Source organism: Trichosurus vulpecula, chromosome 4 (assembly GCF_011100635.1).
Source record: "Trichosurus vulpecula isolate mTriVul1 chromosome 4, mTriVul1.pri, whole genome shotgun sequence".
NCBI classification, from domain to species: domain Eukaryota; kingdom Metazoa; phylum Chordata; class Mammalia; order Diprotodontia; family Phalangeridae; genus Trichosurus; species Trichosurus vulpecula.
In genome coordinates, this window is record NC_050576.1 from 375922015 (window position 1) to 375943586 (window position 21572).

Genomic DNA, 21572 nt, shown 5'->3' on the forward strand with positions numbered 1-21572 from the left:
GTTGATTCCCAGGCTATCATATGACAATGTCACCATTTTAGTATGTTTAAAAAGAAAACATACTGAAAATAGTGAAGCTGTATGTACTTTAGTAGTTTAATGAATGCCAAATTTTAAAGGCATTTCCACCTTTGGATATATTTTACTTTATATCAGGTTATTTCATTAGCTACAAGAGGTCTGAGGTATCCACATACTCATTATCAGGTACCTACAGTTAAACGTGTCTTTGTTATGATCCAGATTTGTGATTTCCTGTCAGGAAAACTGCCAGTGCAGGTCAGCAAATGCTCTGCAATTTGGAATCTAAAAAGTTGCCTGGATCATTAAGAGGTTAAGTACCTGAGCCTTGTTTAAATGGTCACACAGCCAGTATGTGCCCGAGGAAGATTTCAACTTAGATCTTCCTGACTTGAGGTTAACTCTCTGTACTGTCATGCTGTTTCCCTATGAGGTTGCTTAGGGGAGCAAAAATCATCACAACACATACATAGTCACTAATGATAGCCATTTGTAAAATCAGTTCTGATTCAGGCATTCCTTCCTGGACAAGTTTTTCCTCTTCATCCCCTGCCCTGCCCATTGTTTGAAGTTTTTGTTGGTCAGGCACTTCATAAGAATAGTTTTAATATCAAAGGGTTAAGAAAATTGATGAAGCTTTCCAAATGGGTCACATTATGTTCCTGCTTTAAAAGTAAAAAAAAAATCAAGGGTGTTATATCCACCATCATATGATTTTGTTGGAAAAATTATATCAAAAAATTGTGTATGATGTTCTATTGTTTCTGCTCATTTCACTCAGCATCAGTTCATATAAGTCTTTCCAGGTTTTTTGAAGTCCACCTGTTCATCATTTCTCATAGCACGATAGTATTCCATTATATTCATATACCACAACTTGTTTAGCCATTCTCCAATTGATGGACATCCCCTCAATTTCCAATTCTTTGCCACCACTAGAAGAGCTGCTATAAATATTTTTGTACATGTGGGTCCTTTTCCTGTTTTTATGGTCTCTTTGGGGTACAGACCTAGAAGTGGTATTGCTGGGTCAAAGGGTATGCGGTTTTATAGTCCTTTGGGCATCATCCCAAATTGCTCTCAATAATGGTTGGATCAGTTCACAACTCCACCAACAATGCACTAGTGTTCCAATTTTCCCTCATCATCTCCAACATTTATCATTTTCCTGTTTTGTTATGTTAGCCAATCTGACAGGTGTGATGTGGTACCTCAGAGTTGTTTTGATTTGCATTTCTCTAATCAATAGTGATTTAGAGCATTTTTTCACATGACTATAGATAGCTTTAATTTTTTCCTCTGAAAACTTCCTGTTCATATCCTTTGACCATTTATCAATTGGGGAATGACTTGCATTCTTATAAATTCAACTCCATTCTCTATGTATTTTAGAAATGGGGTCCTTATCAGAGACAGTGGTTGTAAAAATTCTTTCTGCTTCCCTTCTAATCTTGGTTGCATTGGCTTGGTTTGTGTTTAATGTAATCAAAATCATCCATTTTGCCTTTCATAATGTTCTCTGTCTCTTGTTTGGTCATAAATTCTTCTCTTCTCCATAGATATGACAGGTAAACTATTCCTTGCTCTCCTAGTTTGCTTGTAGTATCAGTCTTTATATGTAAATCATGTACCCATTTTGACTTTATCTTGGTGTAGTGTGTAAGATGTTGGTCTATACCTAGTTTCTGACATACTATTTTCCAGTTTTCCCAGCAGTTTTTGTTGAGTAGTGAGTTCTTTTCTGAGAAGTTGGACTCTTTGGATTTATCAAATATCAACTTCTGCCTCTTAACAATGGGCATCGTCTGGGCAGGAAATGTTACCACTCTGAGTTTCATTTGCCTCATCTCTAAAATAAGAGGGTTGAACTAAGTGATTGCTAAGGTCTCTTTAACTCTCAAATCCACAGTCCTGTTGTCCACAGTAGTATTTCATCTAATGACCTTTAGGTTAGATCCACTTAGCAATATGAATTGAAATATACTTGTAATCTAATGAAGATTTGGGGAAAGACCTTTAAAGATTAGTGAAAAAGATAACCGATTGTCTACTTTAGATTTCTTTAAAAGTTTGCCTTATATATTCTTTTAATTATAATGTTTAAGAATATTGTTTGCCCATATTTTTTTATTTTTAAAATATTTATTGATTTATTGTTTTTACTTTTTTCTCTTCTGTTCCCCAAAAATGCTCCATCCCCCAAATGATTCATTTTCTTTTTAAAAAGAAAAGAAGCTAAGCAAAAGCATCCTATACAGTAACCTTATCTGATAGTGTAAATAACATCCTATTTTAGCGTTCCCCTACTCCCACACAGTCTTTAGGGAAAAGGTCATATATTTCATTTCCTGTTAACTTGGACCATCACTGGTTTTTCAGTTAGTCACTAAGAGTTCAGCTTCCTTTTAGTGATTTTTTCACTTATACTGCTATGGTCATTTTGCATACTATTCTGATTCTACATAATTTACTTTTAATCAGTGCATAGACATTTCCATGTTTCTCTGAATTCCTTGTAATTATTTCTTTTTACACAATAATATTCCATTACATTTATGCACCATAGTTTACTCAGCTGTTCTCAGACTATTGTTCATCTGTTTTTTAGTCAAGAGTTTTTTTTTTCCTTTCTAAGGAAAAGCATGCTTATATTAATCTTAAAATCTTGCCTACTTATGCCTATTGTGCCATAAGCATTATTATCTGATTTGTGTGGCCATGACTGAAGCAATGCCACCTGATGTCACTGCTTCTAATTGCAACAAAAGTATTTAAAAGGAGGAGAAAACAGATTATTGAATGTTTCACTTAGAAACCCAGTGTGTTAAATAGAATGGTATAGTAGAAAGAGTTTAGTTTGGACTCAGAGAATCTGCTATTTAATGTATGTGAGTTTGGGTAAAGCACTTAACTTCAGCTCTCTCTTTCCCGAATGCAAAATAAGATACTTGAATTACATCTCTAAGGTCCCAGATCTAAATCCTGTTGTTCTGTAAATGACAATACAATTTTATACTTTGCCATTGCTCGTATATATGGCAGATCCTTGCCTTTGCAGAAGTTTGAAAAATTACATTGATAAAGTTGTCCCTCTCTTTTCTTTGCCAGTTCATACCATGCATTTCCTTTAAAGCCAATCTCTCATGAAGCCTTTCCTCATTGATCTTAGCCTACAGTTATATTTCGTTTATCTAAAATTATATAGCATTTGATCTGTCAACAGAAGTTAACTTCTTATTTAGATATTGCTGGATTATTTTGAACCTGAAATTCCTATGCTACTGGCATAGTCTTAACACAAAGGCTTTTCATCTTCATTGCAAATCATTTGATAATTCTCTAATATAATGGAAGGAAGTGATGCAGGTATAGGCCCAAAGTAGCTATATGATGAATTAAATTCGTGAACTGTTTTAATGCTCATGAATTAGTGACATGAATAGGGTCCTAGAATAGTTTTATGTGAAGGGTCTTATTAATAAATTATAATTAGAAGGGTTATAGCATTGTAAAAGTTTTATAGTTGAGAAAAATGTTTCCTTTTTAAAGACATCTGAAGATTATTATCCTTAAAGCCAAGTTTTAAAAAATTACCTATTAACAACGATGAATGTATAAATTAAACTGCCCATCATTATAAAATTTTAAGTTTTCTCGTATGCACGTTCTTTTATTGTTCATAGGAGCTCATGGGACACATGTAGCTAGTATAGCTGCTGGATACTTTCCACAAGACCCTGAAAGAAATGGTATAGCTCCTGGTGCTCAGATTCTTGCAATCAAGATTGGTGATACAAGATTAAGCACTATGGAAACCGGCACGGGTCTTATAAGAGCTGTGAGTAGTCAATATATTAAAATAGACCTTGGAGATTCTTTTTGTACTTAGCTTTCTAATTGCTTGCTTACCTGTTGGCTTGCTTACCTGTGTGTCTAATTATGGAATGGAGGATAAAATAAAATTCAGTCCCCACAATTTGAGCTATCTGATTGTTAGTTTCACATTTTTTTATGACTATATTGAACTATTTAGATAATTTAAGGTTTTCTATAATAGAAACGTCTCTTTTATATGTTAGTAGACTAACATTTAGAAATGTCATTTAAAAATTATTGGGTTTGTTCTAAGTTCAATACCTCTAGTTATTTTTTAGTCACATAATCTTAGAGCTATGCTACTCCTCCTACCTTGTAACATGAATCTCCTCCAGTATCACCCCATAATAGTCATCTAGCCTTTGCTTGAACAGTTTGAGTAGCTATGAACTCATTAGGTCTTAAGGCAATCTTTTCGATTCATTCTAACTAATCTGGAGGCCACAAAGACAAAATAAAGTTATGGAGCAAGTGGGAGTGAAAGTGATCAATTCTTCTGTCCTATATTGTAATCATGAAGTATTATAGCTAAAAGGATTTCAGAGATCAAATCCACCTTCCTTATCATTTTCCAGATAAACTGAGGCCATTGGAGATACAGTGACTCAGTCAAGTTCATACAACTGCCTCTTCTAGCTTTTCAAGGATAGACCTTTTTCTGTGTATGAATACTTCATTTGTTATTTTTTTGTTTGCAGATAAGTAGATGTGTCAAACACTTAAGAATATACATACATAATATGGTTGGTGATGGAAAGTGTAAATGACCCAGAAGGTGATTTAGTTTGAATGGGGAAGAAATCTAGAAATGTGTTTTTATTGCAGCCATGCCATTATTTTATTATATTTCTTTGCCAGTTTTCTGTATTCCTAAAGTGATTACAAAATGTTCTCTTTCCCATCTTAGGGTTTGTAGAACTAATGAGATCATCATGAGAGAATTAAACATCTAATTTATATATGGTTGTGCTAACCACTAAACAAACAAATGAAAAAAGCTCTATGTCGAGAAATTAATTTTCAGCAACTTCAGTTGTCTGAAGGCCATGTCAACAAAATATAACAAGCCCATACACTTGATTATTTAAGAGACACATATATTAATAGCAACAGGAAATGAAACTGTTAAGAGGAAACAGAAAAACTTTAAAACACAATAGTGGGCCTATTCATTTTAGTGATAAAGAGCCCCAAATCTTTCAGAAGTATATAAGAGTTATATATTATAGAGGAAAAAAATCAATCATGTTTTTATATAATGATGATGAGATGTCATGAAAAAGATAAGTTGTATTCAGCATTCTCTGTTTAAGGTGACAAGGAAGTAAATATTGCATTTTATATTTCCAAGAAAAATGGTTTAAAATGTTTTAGCTTTTAAAAGGAGTAAACTTAAGGCATTTTGACACTTAACTGATATGGCATAATAATCCCCCAGCAGTGCTAGATACAGGGGATTGTTATTAAAATAAACTGTTTTTGATCTCCTTTAATGGACATTAGTGGACTTTGTCAATTTCTTAAAAGATTTGCTAGATTAATATTGATTACTAATAGTTTCACGCTTTATAAACATTCTTGGTAAGCCAGGTAAACATATAAAAGTATTTAGTGTAATATTCCATGTTCGCAGTTGAGATGTCTATGGGAATGCTATAACTCTGACGAGAGGATATTAACAAAATTATATTTTTTGTATTCTCTTTCCCTACTCATATCACCTCCCCAGGAAACTGAAGTGATTACTGAAAAAATTTGAATGATATTTGTTGAGGCTTTTATGTCTTTAAATTAATTTTTTTCTAAATTCAGTAAAATAAAAATGGAAAAACACTGGTGTGTATTATAGAAAGTGATTATTCAAACTGTTCTTTCTACAGTATTTCAAAATGTCAGAGAAGTCATTGATATGGGATATTCCATTTGTATTTTAGTATGCAGTCTTAATGAGTGGTTGTAGCCCACTAAAATTTATTTCTTACTGACCAGCTTCTTGTACTTACCCTTTAATTGTGTTTTCTTAGGCCATAAAAGTGTATAGAATGTTGATGGGCCCATACGTGTTACCTTGGATAGAGTCTACTGCAGCTTGTGTTGTGTTGGCATAGCTTTCAAGAACCAAGATGGTTCTCTTTTGTTCTTTAAAATTTTTTTTAGTATTCAGGGACCTTTTCTCAGTCCTCATCCTCCTTGACTTTCCTGCAGCCTTTGAAATTGTCACTTCTTTATTCTAGATCCTTTCTTCCCTTGGCTACCATGATACTAGGATAATGTAATAGAATCATAAGATTAGAGATTTAGATCGGGAAGGGACCTCAGAGGTTAACCCTCCTCATTTTACAGGTTAGGAAAATGGAGGCTTAGAGATGTTTAAAAAAACTTACCCTAGGGTCCTACTCATAGTAAGTAGCACAACTGGAATTTGAACCTGAGTCTTCTGATTCCAAATTTAGTGCTCTCCCCCACCCCCTAGTACCCTTCTAAAGCCCAGGCTTGCATCTCTTAACTGCTAACTGGTCATCTTCTCCTGGTTAATTTTTGAGTTCTGTTCAGCTTATCCCAAACTGAGCTACTCATCTTTCTTCTCAAAACCTCCTTGTTTCTGTAGGGGCCATCAGTATTCTTGACATGGTTTTATAATTTAAGTATCCTCAATTCTTCACTGTCTCTTAACTGCCTAATCCAACCATTTGCCAAGTCTTATTCTACCTCCATGATCTCTCTTGCATTCTTCCTTTTTTTTTTCCTACTCACATCTCCACCACTTTAGTTCTCTATCACTTCTTGACTAGACTTTCTGTAAGACTATTAGCCTTTTAACTGATTACCCCCTTCCCCAGTCCTTTCTCTACACAATTGCCAAAATAAATTTCCTAAAGGACATAAGATAAAATGTCCTTCTGCCCCATACCTTCAGTATGGCTCTCTGTTTCCTTCTTGTTGGTTAAAAGGCAAACTCCTTAGCTTGACATTTAAAGCCTTTCATATTCTGGCTCCAAATTGACTTTTGTAGTTTTATTTCACATTATTCCTTTTATCCTATATAGTTCAGCCACTCTAGATTCCCCAAATCTGAAATTCTTACTGCTTCCTCAAATTCCCCATAGCTATCCCTTGTGCCATTAAACTGTGAACTCCTTGAGGGCAGGGATATCTTTTGCCTTTCTTTGTATCCCTACTTAGCTCAGTGTCTGGCACATAGTAGGTACTTAATAAATGTTTATTGACTGACTGCCTGAAATGTATTTCTTTCTCATCTGTACCTTTCAGAGTCCTTATTTTCTTTAAAGATTCTGTTGTGGCGCTATCTTTTCTTTGAAGTTTTTCCCTACTTTCTTCCCCTCCCCCTAGTAATCAGTGCCTTTCTTTCTTCAGATTGACTTCTACTTACTTAGCTATTTATGTTGTAACATGTTTTCTGCCTGCCTGTCTGCCTCGCCACCGTGCCTACAGGTCTTTGGAGATAAAACTTTTTTTGAGGTATAGGAGAAGGACTTTAGTGGAGGTTATCATTTTGTATGTTTTTCCCTTCATTAGCATTTCAAATTATTTAAATATATTTATCCTTATCTTATAGGTCTTATATACATTAGATTTGAGATCCTCCTGGAATTTCCATGCTTTGCCCTCTATTGCATAGTATTTGTTTATGGCTAGTATTTAATTTATAAAAATAAAAAATTTTTCTGGGACAGTTGGAAAAATACAAGCTGTACCTGTTAATGTAAATGATTAAGTGGGTAGAGAAATTTTTATTGAAAAGTAACATTTTTTAAAAATTTAATTTTTTTTCTTCAAGCATTTTTTAATAGCCTGCATAAAATGCCCCTAGAAGTAAAATCCTTGAAGTTTCTTGATTTAAAAGATTTTTTTCATGTAATTTTTAAAGGCAATATAATATGCTTTTTAGAGAATTGTTTCTAAAAGCAATAATTGAAGTTTCCTGAAATGCTGGTGGGTGAATTCTAGAGAGATCATCAAAACTTGAGCTGTAGAAATGTGTGGTGATGGTAGACAAACTGAGAGATCTATAGTACAAACAGAGAATGGGAATAGAGTGAGCTGAAATTCTCTAGTTTTTATAGTTTCTTGCTGACATTCCTTCTGCTTCTTTAAACTCTATTACGAGAGAAATACTGGAGTTACAAAGCTCAAAATAATTGTTTAGGGACAATAGGACCTACAAAATTAATCATAGTTTATAAACAAATTGTGATTCATGGTTATGAGCTATTTGGAAATCACTGGTGTAGGCTTGCATGTTTTATCTGAAATCTTGAATTTTTAAAAATAGCATGAGCTTGGTCTACAGAAAGTACTCTATTCCTAAAATCAGAATGTAAGCAAAACTCTGAAACTTTTTTTTTAAACAGATGATAGAAGCCATAAATCATAAATGTGATCTTGTCAATTATAGTTATGGAGAAGCAACCCACTGGCCAAATTCTGGGTGAGTATGAATAAAACTTGACTAATGATTTGTGGTCATATCTATAAAAACTTCCACATAATCTGTTGTACCCTAATTCCATTTTCTTCTTTAGCTTGGTGGTTTTTATTACTTGATTTTGCATGCTTTTGGGGCAGGGGCAATTAGATGGCACAGTTCACAGAATGCAGAGCCTGAAATCAGGAAGTTTCATCTCCCTGCATTCAAATCTGGTCTCTAGACCACTCAGACACTGTGACCCGGGACAAGTCACTTAACCCTCCTTTGCCTCAGTTCCTCATCTGTAAAATGAGCTGGAGGAGAAAATGGCAAACCATTACATTATCTTTGCCAACAAAACCCCAAATGTAGTCAGGAAGAGTGAGACATGACTGAAAAACAATCAAACAACAACAGTAAAACATTATAGCATCTTGATATGTAAAATCAAGCAATAAAAACCACCAGACTTATGAGAAAAATGGGGTTAGGGCACAGCACTCAAAAACTTTTTCAGTGACACATTTAAAAAAAAAAAACAGGAACCAATAAATACATGTTAAATGGTTTGGAAATACATAAGTACTATAATAGTGACCACATCCATAGCTTCAGGCTGTTGATTAGCTATATTGGAACAAATTCACATTTTTCAAACACGCATTATAGCAGAACTTCTTGAACTTGTTAATAATACTGAATGAAAAGTTTTAGATATAGTTAGGTTGGGACTTAGCTATATTTTCTAGAACCATGAAGATAAGCTGTTAATCTCATCATTCTTTAGTTTAAATAAAATACATATAGGTAAGGCATCAACCAAACCTAAATATAACCCTTGTTGAGAAATCAGCTTGCTCTGATATTGTTCACCTCTCATATCATTTCACTTTTCTATCTGATCTTACTCCTGCTCCTGACACCTATTATCTGAATAAACCTTGTGCGCTTTATTTTCAAGATAAATTTATTTACTTGTGTTGTACCAGTATTCTTTTAAAGCTCATTTACATCAACTCCCACTTTCATCTCCTTAATTTTTAAAATTCATCAATTTCCCCTTTGTTTTGCTCTTGCTTAGCCCTTAAAAGGCTTACTATTTTGTAACATGCTCAACCTCTTCCTCTGGCTTATTAACCCTTTTCATGATGAATCCAGTTCCTTGCTTCCCACCATAGCTTTAGCTGCTAGAAGGCAGGGTCCTTGTCTCATTTTATCTTTGTATCCCCAGCCTTCAGCATGCTATGCTCCACATGATCAGCACTTAATGAATATTGAATTCAGTTTTCTCTTTCTTCTCTCTAATCTGCATTCTTCTATCTCTTCTACCAGCATATTTCTCTCAGTTCCCCTCCAGCCCAGCCAAGTTCTGCTGTAATTAAAACTTTCTAGAGATGATCTGCATGTCATTTTTCCTGCTTTTTTTCTTTACCATTTTAGGTCATCCCTATAATTCTTTTAGTGCTACGATGGGCAGTTCCTGATACAACTAATCTGTTTTTTTTTTTTCATATTCAAGTAATTTGTTTTTACTACAAAACAGCTAAGTATTTTGAGTTCCATAGAAAATGTTGGAAAATGTTTTGTGCATTCAAAGGGCTTCTGTCTCTCTTTCAGGAGGATTTGTGAAGTTATTAATGAAGCTGTATGGAAGCATAATATAATCTATGTTTCAAGTGCTGGGAATAATGGTCCTTGTCTCTCCACAGTAGGTTGTCCAGGTGGAACTACTTCAAGTGTAATAGGTTAGTTCTTTGCTTAAAAAGCCATTTGTGCATATTTTGTCTAAAATTTTTTATTGGTACCTATGATAAGGTTTAGTTCAATGTGATGAACAGCAGAGCCAGAGTATCTTAAGAGGAAAAAAAATATCTTTTTAATTGTTATTTTAATTGAATTTAGCATCCTTTTGGATTGATATTGCACATTTTGAAAACCCAAATCTGATAGATAGTATTGTAAAATGCCCTCCACCTGCGCATGTTCACTGTCTCTCCCCACCCTCAAGAAGAATATGAGTTCTCTGGGGATAGGAGGCTGTTTTTTTATTCTTGTAGTTCTAGCCCCCCAGCATAGTATCCAGAATACCAGGCCTAAATACATACATATTTTTTATATATATGTATTTTTTTTTTCTTAATGAGAAGAAATTCTCATTTCTATTGTGGAAGACAGAGATGGAAATCTTTAGTTGGAGTGCAGTTTTTCTGAATGGTAAACTATACCTGTATTATAGTGGAACTCCATTTTTTCTTATCACTTGGCATTTGTAAAACAAGTGACTAGAAGATTTGAATGTTACCTCAGCCTTTAATATTATTTTAAATTTGTTCTGTGTGCACGATAATAATAAATAAACAAAAAAGAGTATTGCATCAGCTGCAGTATACTCCACAGTCCCCATTTTCTTCCACCAAAAGGCTCTAGAACTCTGAACTCTGGATTCCTTCTGATACCTCACTGCAATCTTCTGTCCTTATAAGCTAAAGTCTTCTATCATTCAAGTACTTCCTTTTACTTTGCTCCTTAAAAACCACACATAACTTTTTCTTTAAATGTGTTTAGGGTTTTTATTACTAAGTGATATAGGAAAGCTTAGTTGGGAAGACATAAAACCATTGGAGAAGCTTATAGAATTACAAAAATGTTATTAACAGTTAATTCTGCTCCTACATGTACTAGGGCTTGGTCTTTTTTTTTTTCGTCCTTCCTCTTGTTCCTAATACAGCTTTTATTCTCGTTTTTGTCTTCAAGTATAACCTACCCACCTTCATTTGGGCTAAATATTAGATAAATCAAACTGTATGTTTCCAAGTGATATAGATGCAGTTTGGAAAGCTTATTTAGTATCATGACATCTAGAATCTTCTTATCCAGGTCTTGGAGCTCAGGCTTATGGCAAAACCCCTTTTATGTATTGTATCTACCCCTTCAGGGCAGCTATGCGACATAGTGGATAGAGTGCCAGGCCTGGAGTCAGGAAGACTTATCTTCCGGAGTTCAGATCCAGCCTTAGACACTTAGCTGTGTGACCCTGGACAAGTCACTTAACCCTATTTGTCTCAGTTCCTTATCTGTAAAATGAGCTGGAGAAGGAAATGACAAATCACTCCAGTATCTTTGCCAGGAAGACCCCAAATAGAGTCACAGTGAGTCAGACATGACTGAAAAACAAGTGAATAACAAAAATCTCCCTCTGTCTCCTTTCCACGTCACCACCCTCAAATGAGTGGTTTACCTCATATTCATTTCAGGGATATATCCAGTTGACCTTCCTCACACTAGTCCTTCAGTTAGATCAGGAATTTTCCTTTGTTACTCTCCAAATAATTTCATCCCCAGGGTTTTGCCACGTGTTGGAAGCCATCTTGCCTTTCACCCGCCCATTCTCTAGTAGCCTAAAACAAATTCACTAGCTAAACTTGTAGTGGCTGTTACGTTCTTTATAGCGAATAAAATACTACTGTCTCTTAAAGGGATATCATGACATCACTTTATTTACCATCATAATTCAAATATTCCAGAATATTTAAAAAAATTATATTCTTCCAATGTTGCTTTCATTTTTCCAAGAAAAGTGTTCTAGCAGAATAACCTTGATCCATGGTCCATTTGGTTTTCTAAAATTTTGTTTATGCTTTTTTGTCACCATTTTATATCCCAGTGTACCCTCCCATTTCCTTTTTAACAAAGAAATAAAGCATACCTATCAAAACAATGAGCTTTTAACTGCACATGCAACATCTTTTCCTCTAGTTCATTTACCTCTCTACTAAGTAGAGGAAATATCAAGATTATTAATTCCTTCTATAGAAATATAATTTTATTTAGCTGCCACTAAATTAAGAGTTTTAATTCTACCATGTAATAGAAAGAAGAAAAGGCAATCTTTGGTTGAAAAAGCTATTTTTAGGGACCTGAAAGTTTGAAGTAGGCCCACTGAGGGTTGTAAAAACGAATTTTGTTTTAAACCTGGCATCATGATCCTGTCACTTCTAATGTAGATTTCAAAGAATTCATAGATTTTTAGCAACTACAATTTTCTCCTTCAATTTAGGTCTGCACCAAGAGGTGGCAGCAGAGAATGATGATTTTAACATACCTTTCCCTAGTTCAAGATGGCATCTCTTCCCTTCACTTTTCTTCTGGACTGTGAACACAATTTTCCAGCAGAGCTGTACATTTTTTTTAAGTGAACAAGCATTTATTTTCTCTATTCTCCTCAATTAAAAAGAAATGCCAAATCCTGATAACAGAATATGCGTAGTCAGGCAAAATAAAATCTTATATTGTCCATGTATAGAAATGTATTCTCATTTTGTCTTCCAGCTAAAATTCTATAAGAGTACAACTTTTGAAATATCTAAATTTAACACCAATTTGGTATGGTATAGTGGAAAAGTTAGAAGTGCTGAGTTCTAATCCCAACTTTGCTGCTAAGTAGATGTTAGATGTTTGACCTTGGTATTTAATGTTCTTTTGGAGCTAGTTTCTTTATTTGTAAAATGAGAAGTTTGGACTAGGTAAGCTTTAAGAGTTCTTAAATTTTGTGATTCCTATGAAACATCATTATTTAAACAGCAGACCTCTCCCTTCTAACGATCAGCTGCTTTCTTTTCCTTCATTTGAAGGGCTCTAGATAAAAAAAATTCTTTTCATCCTCTATCTTTTGTATCAAAACCCCTTTGTTATGTTGTTAGCTCTGACAGGATTCTGCTAATTTTCTAGTTATCTCATGCTGGTAGATGGTTCTCCTTTTGGAAGTTCTTTCTTATTTAGAGGGTTTCTTTCTTACTTCTTTAATGTTTTCTCTGCACAGTTTCCCTAATGAAAGAGTCACCAAGAAGGGAAGATATGAAGAGGAGTTTTACTTTGTAATTTATCAAAAGCCCTTCACCATATGGTTTGCATCTTGCTTTTCATTCTTTTTTATATAATTCCCCATCACACATTCTCCATTCTAATCAAACTGGCCTGGTAGCTTTAACTTCTGCATAGAATTTCTCTTCCTGTTCTGGTAGCGCCTTTGTACTTATGCTCCCCTGTGTCTGAAATATACCTCCTCTTCATCTCTACCTCATAAGAGTTCTAATTTCCTTTAAAGCACAGCTCAGATCCCAATTTGTACAAGAATTTTCCTAATCTTCCCAGGTATTCGCACTCTCTTCATATTGAAATTACTTTCTATATACTTGGGATATGTTGTGTATCTGCCCAGTAGAAATGAGCACTCCTCAATGGTAGGAATGCTTTCATTTTCTTTCTTTGTGCCCTTGGTACCTACATAGTGCCTTATACATTGTTTATAATAAATATTTGTTCAATTGAATTGATTAAGTGATTTGGGATCCATTTCAATAGGTGCCTTTTTTCTTTCCACCAGAATTAAAATGACAAAATCATAGAGCTCTTAGTGACTTCAGACATCATCTAATCCAAACTTTAGATTTATATTATGCATATTCCCTTAGATCTGTTCTTAGTGCTATAATTTAATGATTATTTAAACTAAAATTATGCATGATAGTTTAAAAATACTAATTACAAGAATTGAATACCACTTTTGATGTATTGTCTAAAATTCTAAAGGATAAAGAACTGGGAGGTGGTGATATTACTTTATTTTTAATACAAAAGGTCAGACTATATTGAAAACATTTTCATGTTCATTAGATAATTTAACTTAGTTTTTAAGTTGTCTACAAGTTATTCAGTTCTGTTACTTTGCGTGCTTGATTACAGTAAATCAAATTCATTAACCGTTTTATCAATTCTGTGAACTATATATATATTTGTGGATGCTTCTAAGTTTTAGTCTCACTTATCCAATTCAGTTCTACGGGAATATATATTAAGCTCCTTTTGCAGATAATGTACAGTGCTAGGAAAGGGCAGATACAGAATTTAAGTTAGACATAACCCCTACTCTTTAGGAGCTTACAGTTGAGTCTTGGGATAGAATGCACAGACAGATAAGCAGATTAACTCTGTGTCTACTCTGTAGTCAAGTTCAACTGTGCACCTTGACTTAGTCTTATTTCATTATTTTTATTTGTAGTGCTTACCTACTATGACTTCATACTTTAATAGAAATTTTTAAAATGCAGATCATTACATTTGTTGAAATGGAAAACGCTTTGGCCTCTGATCTAGAGGACTATGAACAGCAAGAGGCCCTTCCTATATAAACTTAGCTTTGTAGGGAGTTACTCTGAGGCCAGAATTGTGTGTACAGTTTAGGCTTGCAAGCTGTGGTCTAGGTTTTCCAGTAGTTTGTTAGGGATGACAAATCAGAAATAGAAACCCATGTTAGATTTGCTAGGACCTAATGTTGAGATGTGATAGCTAAAAAAGGAGGAAAGGAGAAAAGCAATAGAACCATCAAATAAAAAACCATTGGATGCCACTTAATACAGTTGTAATATTAAGTTATTTGGAATATTAAGTTTCCTAACAATGATAGAAAAAGACAGTGTAATCTTATCAGGCAACCAATTTTGTAACAATTGTTGATCTCGAGAAGGGAGCAGTTCATTTAAAGTAAATATTGCTAATGAATCTTAAACATCTTGAATTCTCAGTCTCCTACACCCAGGTTGCATGGTGGTATTGTATAGTAGAAAGAACATTCATTTGTTTGGGAGTTCACTCTGCTGCTGTGTAGGGGAATCACTTAATGTTATCTGTCCTCAGTGTCTTCATTTGTAAAATGAGTGGATTGGACTAGATTATTCCTAAAGCTTCTAGCTCTGAAGTCTGAGTATTTATATTCTTTCTGAATGCCTTGAACTTGTATATTTTTCGGTGCTGTAAAAATTTGTCATACTTTAGTTTGTCATTTATATTTATTTGTATTAGGTTTCTTCATCAAATTGTGAAACCTGGTAACAAATGTCTGTTTTTTGAAACTTTCTCTGCAATCTTAATACAATATATTTAATAAATGTTGTAGGTTCACCAGTTAACTAAAAGTGATTTTCTCTTTCTGCAATAAATCTAGTGACATTTAATGGAACGATTATTATTTCCATATTACATAACATTGGAAAGTGTTTTTGTTTTTGTTCTAATTTGTTAATTCTGAAATCTGTTTTGTAGGAGTTGGTGCTTATGTTTCTCCTGATATGATGGTGGCTGAGTATTCACTAAGAGAGAAATTACCTGCAAATCAATACACTTGGTCTTCTAGAGGCCCTAGGTAGGTCAAAATTAATATCTTGAAGATACTAAATTAAAGGTATAAAGATATAATGGGAAGAACATATAGAGGACCTGGAATAAAACCCAAGCTCTTATATTTAACAACTATATGATCTTAGATTAGACCAACCACTTTTCCCTTTGTGGGACTCAGTTTCCTCATCTCTAAAATAGTTGAATTAGGATTTAGTGTTTGAAGGAACACTGGAGTTAATTTATGACATATGTATAAACTATTGTTTCCCAACAGGTGGACTGTGTAGATAGAAGTTTAATTTCATTCATTTTCCCTATTAGTTCTTTTGGAAGTTTCTGATTTTACTGATGCTATTTACACAAAATAAAATGATGAATAGAAGAATGAAACTCAGTTCAATCATTTTAATGTATTTTTCAATATAGTTTGGGAAAAAATAATAATTTGAAAGTGTTTATAGAATAACTTCCATTTCTGTCAGGTCTCTCTTTAGGATAATTGTAGAAGTATTTTTATCTTATATTACTAAAGCTTAGAATTGTGATAAAGTCAAATGTTCCTTCAGGCATTTGCAGAGCTTCACCATAATTACAGACTTGAACAGCCTTTTTAGGGCCCTTTCCATTTTTAGCTTTTGAAGTAATAACTTGGATCAGGAAAAATTCAGGCTGAAGCAGCTGAATGGTTTTAAGTGGCTAGAGTTATTCCTTTTTTTTAGGTCATGCAGCCCCTTGTGATCTAAAAAGTATCCTAAAGATATAACACTTTCTCAAGTGTTATTTTCATTTTTTTTCTCTCTTAGGGTAATGGTGATTCTATGCAATGAGATCACCTGGTAAATTAGTGGTTAGGAGATTCTCCCCTGGGCTTTGGAAAGGGCAGAAAATAGTGTAGACAAAATGAGCTCTTACCCTGTGTGATTTTAGGTGATGCTGGGTACTAAATTTCTAGAGTGTCCTCTTAAATTGCAAATGGCTCTCTTTATCTGATACCTTTTTAGTTAGCACAGAGTCATAGAACTAGGGAAAACCGCAGAGCTCATCTGTTCCAAGCTCCTAATTTTATAGTTAAGGAAACTGAGGCCAGAGACATGACAACACTCATAGAGTCAAATGAGATAATAAAATTACATAGCTAACATTCATGTGAAGTTTATGGCCTAAAAAGTGCTTTATAATGAGAAACAGACACAGATACTATTTATACATAAAAGATCCATTAAAGGGGGCAGCTAGGTGGCACAGTGAGTAGAGCACCGGCCCTGGAGTCAGAAGGACCTGAGTTCAAATCTGATCTCAGACACTTGATACATGTACAAATGGCAAGTCACTTAACCCCAATTGCCCTGCCCCCCCCCAAAAAAAAAGATCCATTAATTAGTCAGTGTATATGATGTACGTATACTGTCTTCACAGAATACAGACAGTAGCCCATCAATGACTTAGTAGTCTTCTAGAGTTGCTGGGGCTGAAAAAATCCATCACTCTGAAGCCCATTTTATGATAAGCTTCTCTGAATTTAGCTAAATTGGTCCTTGTATAATAGACATACAGTCTTTCACTACAACCATATTTAAAGCTTTCCCAGATTTAATGTAGATCCAGGACTTTAGTATAGGATCATATAATGATCTTTCACCTTTGTATGTAAAATACTTTAAGTATACAATGTACTTTCCCTATAAAAGCCCGGTACAATAAATCATTAGTATACATATTATTCTCATTTTGTACGTGAGGAAACTGAGGCTCAAAGACTGTAAATGACTTTTCTTATAGTCATATAGTTAGTGTGAACACAAGATGTAAATACAGGTCTCCTAAATCCATGTCTGATAGATTTTCTACTATACGACAGTGCCTTTGATATTTCACCAGTATTCCAGTACAGATAAGAAAGGAAAGTAGCCTTAGTCCTACAATGAATTGTTATTCTTCAAACTTTTATTGCCTATATTGCTTATTTAAGGTTAATAATTTTTATTTTTGTTCTTAGTACTGATGGAGCACTTGGAGTGAGTATTAGTGCACCAGGTGGAGCTATTGCTTCTGTTCCTAACTGGACATTACGGGGGACCCAGCTCATGAATGGGACATCGATGTCCTCTCCTAATGCTTGTGGAGGCATTGCTTTGATACTCTCAGGTAAACAAATTATATGAATATGTTTTTTGATAGGTCATTTCTAACCTTTAATGTACCTGTGGAAACATCCATATAGGTATTCTTTCCAGTGATAAAAATTGCTACCTATTCATGCCTTCTCATACTATGATTTTCTCCACGTTCTTCCATAAATCCTCATAGAAACTTTGTCTGGTCAATCAGTACATTATTTTAAGACATCTCTTTTGTGTTCAGCACTTGTAGGCCCAAGGGATACAAAACCAAAAATGAAACAGTCTCTGCTCTCAAAGATTGTGCATCCTGTTGGAAGAGACAGTATGCAGAGTCTATACAAAATAAATACAAAGTAAGGAAGGAGGGAGAGATCTAAGAGCCTGAAGGTATCAGGAAAGGCTTCATTTAGAAGATGGGGCATGAACAAATTCTTGAACAAAACCAGTGGATTCTGAAGTGGAAGCGAAGAGGTAGTGGCATTCCAAGTAAGGAGGATAGATAATACAAAAGTATGGAGTCATGTGTGAGGAACAGTAGAAAGGTCAATTTTGTCATTGCAAAATATAAGCAGGAAGTAACGTGTGGTTGTCCTAGAAAGGTAGGTTGGGGCTAGATGGGAAGGACTTGAAATGCCAGATCAAGAAATTTCTGTTTTGTCCTAAAAGCAATCGTGAGCTGTGGAGTTTGAGTAGAGAAGTGACATAGTCAGACCTGTAATTGTCCAAGTTGTGGGGTTCATCCTCTAGTTCTTCTTGTGGGGAGCAGGCAGAATAGTTTTTGGTATTTTTTTTTTCACATGGAAGTCAGTCATCATTGGTACCAAGTTTTGTTCCCCTGCCATTCGTTGCTCCATTGATCTTTGGCCACACACAGTTAGACCTGTCTTTCACTTCTTCAATGCCCTTTGGCTACCCAACATTTTTATTTTGACAGTGTGACATGCTGGCTGGAGTGCTAGCCTGGATGCATTGGGGACAGTGGGGGGAAGGGGGGCAGTCTGAAAAACATGGGATCACATGTTGTCAGACACTTTCCAGTTCGGCAGTCTTGGCAAGTCACTTAGACATGATGATCCTTAGTTTCATCATAATGGCACCTACCTCACAGGTTTTTTATTTAATGAAATCATGAATGTAAAAAAATACAAGCCTGAAGGAACCATATAAAGTTTAGCTATTATTATTTCAGTAAAGTTGTTTTTTCATTTCCAAAAGAGAAGTGATATGCTCTAAAACAAAAAAGGCTACTTGTGAACCCAAGTTGAAAGAAAATGTTTCCTGAAGCCAGGTCTCTACAAATGGATTTTCTTTTCCTATATTTTAGGACTGAAAGCTAATGACGTTCATTACACGGTTCATTCAGTCAGAAGAGCACTGGAAAATACTGCAGTGAAGGCTGAAAATATAGAAGTATTTGCTCAAGGACATGGTATTATTCAGGTATTGTTTTCATGTACCAGAAAATGGATTATAAATCGTTAAAATGACAGCCGAGCACAAGCTCATTTTAGGATAATCCCTTTGAAATTTTTGTTTTATTTATCTAAATCTTTGCTTGAAATATTCCATTCTTTTACTTAATGTAGTTTCTTGTACTACAAATGAAAGAGAGAATATTTTTCTTAATCATGCTCTACACTGAGTCTTTTGGTTTTTTTTAAAGCAAAATATTGGGATGCAAATAAAAAACATGGCTAAAAGAATGGGTAGAACTAAATTATAATGATTGAGTGACTTCTGAACTGTGATTACTTAGGAACAAGAGCATGAGCAAAGTTAAGAAGAGGTGTGGGTGAGACCAATAGTTTTTATAGACTACTGCTAAATGAATTTTTGTATATTGAGCTACTTTGCCTTTACTAAAACCATTGTTATAATTTAAAGAGGAGATTCCCATGACATAGTTACTATGTAGATTTAGAATTAATCATTCAAAAAATTTTTTCTTCTAATTTGAAAATAGAAATTGAGGCATTACTACTTAGTTCTTACTAAAGCTGGAGGTCAATACTCATTTATTAAGTAAAAGTCATGTTCTTAATGTATAGTATAATATGGTCAGTATTCTGTTAACAATTTGTTAGAAGCTACCTCTCCTCTCCACACTAGCAGGGTTTCAAAGCTGCCCATGGTGAGAGGCCCAAGACCAAACCAGCATGAGATCTGAAAAGGAAACTAATGAAGCAATTCAATTACACTGCAACATCAAATATAAAAGCTGTTTTAGAATGCACAACGTTACTGTCCTTTATCATTACATAGAATTGGGTTGGCAGGATCTGAAGAATAGAGAAATGTTTTCACACAGAAATCATTTTAACCACTGATTATTTTTAAGTTCTCACACTTTAAAAAATGGAATTATAGAACCACCAATTAATTATTTGTAGGGTAATGAATGATTTGTTAATCTAAAGTTAAACTTCAAAGGGCCACACATAAAATTACCATCATTTGAAGCCTAAAGTTCCACCCTGGGAAATTCAATGTATGTTAGTCATTAGGGCTATTCCTGTAATATTCTTAGGAGTTTAAGCCTGTATTTTTTAGGATGGTTTAACATTTTAGCCTTTTTGCACCAAATTTCTTTTGTTCAATTGCAATTTTTGATGATTTGCAACCAAACTAGTATGTAGGCCTAAACTTACATGTTCCTAATTGTCAATCTGTTGTTCTGCTCAGGTTGATAAAGCATATGACTACCTCGTTCAAAACACATCATTCACCAATAAAATAGGTTTTACTATTACTGTTGGAAGTAACCGTGGCATCTACCTCCGAGATCCTGTCCAGGTAGCTACACCATCAGATCATGGGGTTGGCATAGAACCTGTATTTCCTGAGAATACCGGTAAGTAGTTAATTAAGGTAAATTTTGTAGAAGTATTTATAGTCAAACATGAAGAATGTGTAGGCACTATGTATTAGGTTCTATACAGGTGCAAAGTAGAGAAGTGCTAATTATACCAATTTCCAAAATTATAAATTAATAGTTTAGAAATGCATATTCAACCAATTTAGTTGTAAATTTTGTTTAAATGAATTATCATGGCATAGAGTAGACTGAAAAAATTCATGAGTTAGAGTGGCATCATGGTTCAGTGGAAAACATACTGGTTTGGAGAAGACCTGAGTTCAAATCCCGGCTCGGCTATATACCTTTGGCAAATCACCCTCTCTGGGTCAGTTTCCTCGTTTGTAAAGTGAATAGGTAGAACTGTATGGTGTCTAAACTTCTAGCTTTCAAGCTATGATCCAGTGATTTTTTAAAAAAATCTTATAACTGTATAAAATCTTTAAGAATAGTCTTTGCAAATAATGAAGGTATCTTTGATGAAAATTTGAGATGGTAATAAGTATACTTTTATAGATGATTCTGTGCAGCACATCACATCTTTAGTGATACAATTGATTTTGAATTATTATACATTACTGATTTTTTAAAAATACCCTTAACTAGGCTAAGAAAGCATATGTCAAAGTCATATATTAAAGACTTCTTTTCATATAGAAGCAAAGAGGTAATTTTGTTCAATAGTTCTCTGATTATCAGTATCAAGCAAGGCATAAACAGGAGCATATGTGCTCACCAAAGGACTTCCTCTGCAATGTTCAAATGAAAGAAGGATTCCATGTTGACTATGAGGTTTTCCAGAAGCTCTTGTTTATAGATGACATTGTCCTGATTTCAAGGCACATTCTAACATTCTTTAATCATCTCAGAAAGGTCCATGGCCTAGCAATTCCTGCAGGAAGAACCAAGTGAATAAAATGCTTATTTTCCAGATTATGAAATGCAGTTGATTGGTAGTCATTTAGAATGAGGTAAGAATATATAGCCAGCATAAATGTGGTACTGATGTGCCTAAAATAAGGAGAGTTAGAGGAAAGCCTAAGATGAACACTGATTAGATCTCTTGGAGGGTTTATGAAAGGACATGGATAAGAGT

General features: G+C 34.4%; 1 protein-coding gene across 2 annotated transcripts in view; it reads left to right on the forward strand.

Annotated features, from left to right (window-relative positions):
* TPP2 (tripeptidyl peptidase 2) overlaps positions 1-21572 on the forward strand; it is a 97273-nt gene that overhangs the window by 17172 nt on the left and 58529 nt on the right. For both annotated transcript variants that reach the window (XM_036755438.1, XM_036755437.1), the window contains exons 7-13: positions 3705-3859; positions 8271-8347; positions 9944-10071; positions 15425-15524; positions 17499-17647; positions 18947-19062; positions 20305-20473. In XM_036755438.1, the coding sequence (XP_036611333.1) occupies positions 3705-3859; positions 8271-8347; positions 9944-10071; positions 15425-15524; positions 17499-17647; positions 18947-19062; positions 20305-20473 (894 nt within the window). The remainder of the gene's footprint in view (positions 1-3704; positions 3860-8270; positions 8348-9943; positions 10072-15424; positions 15525-17498; positions 17648-18946; positions 19063-20304; positions 20474-21572) is intronic.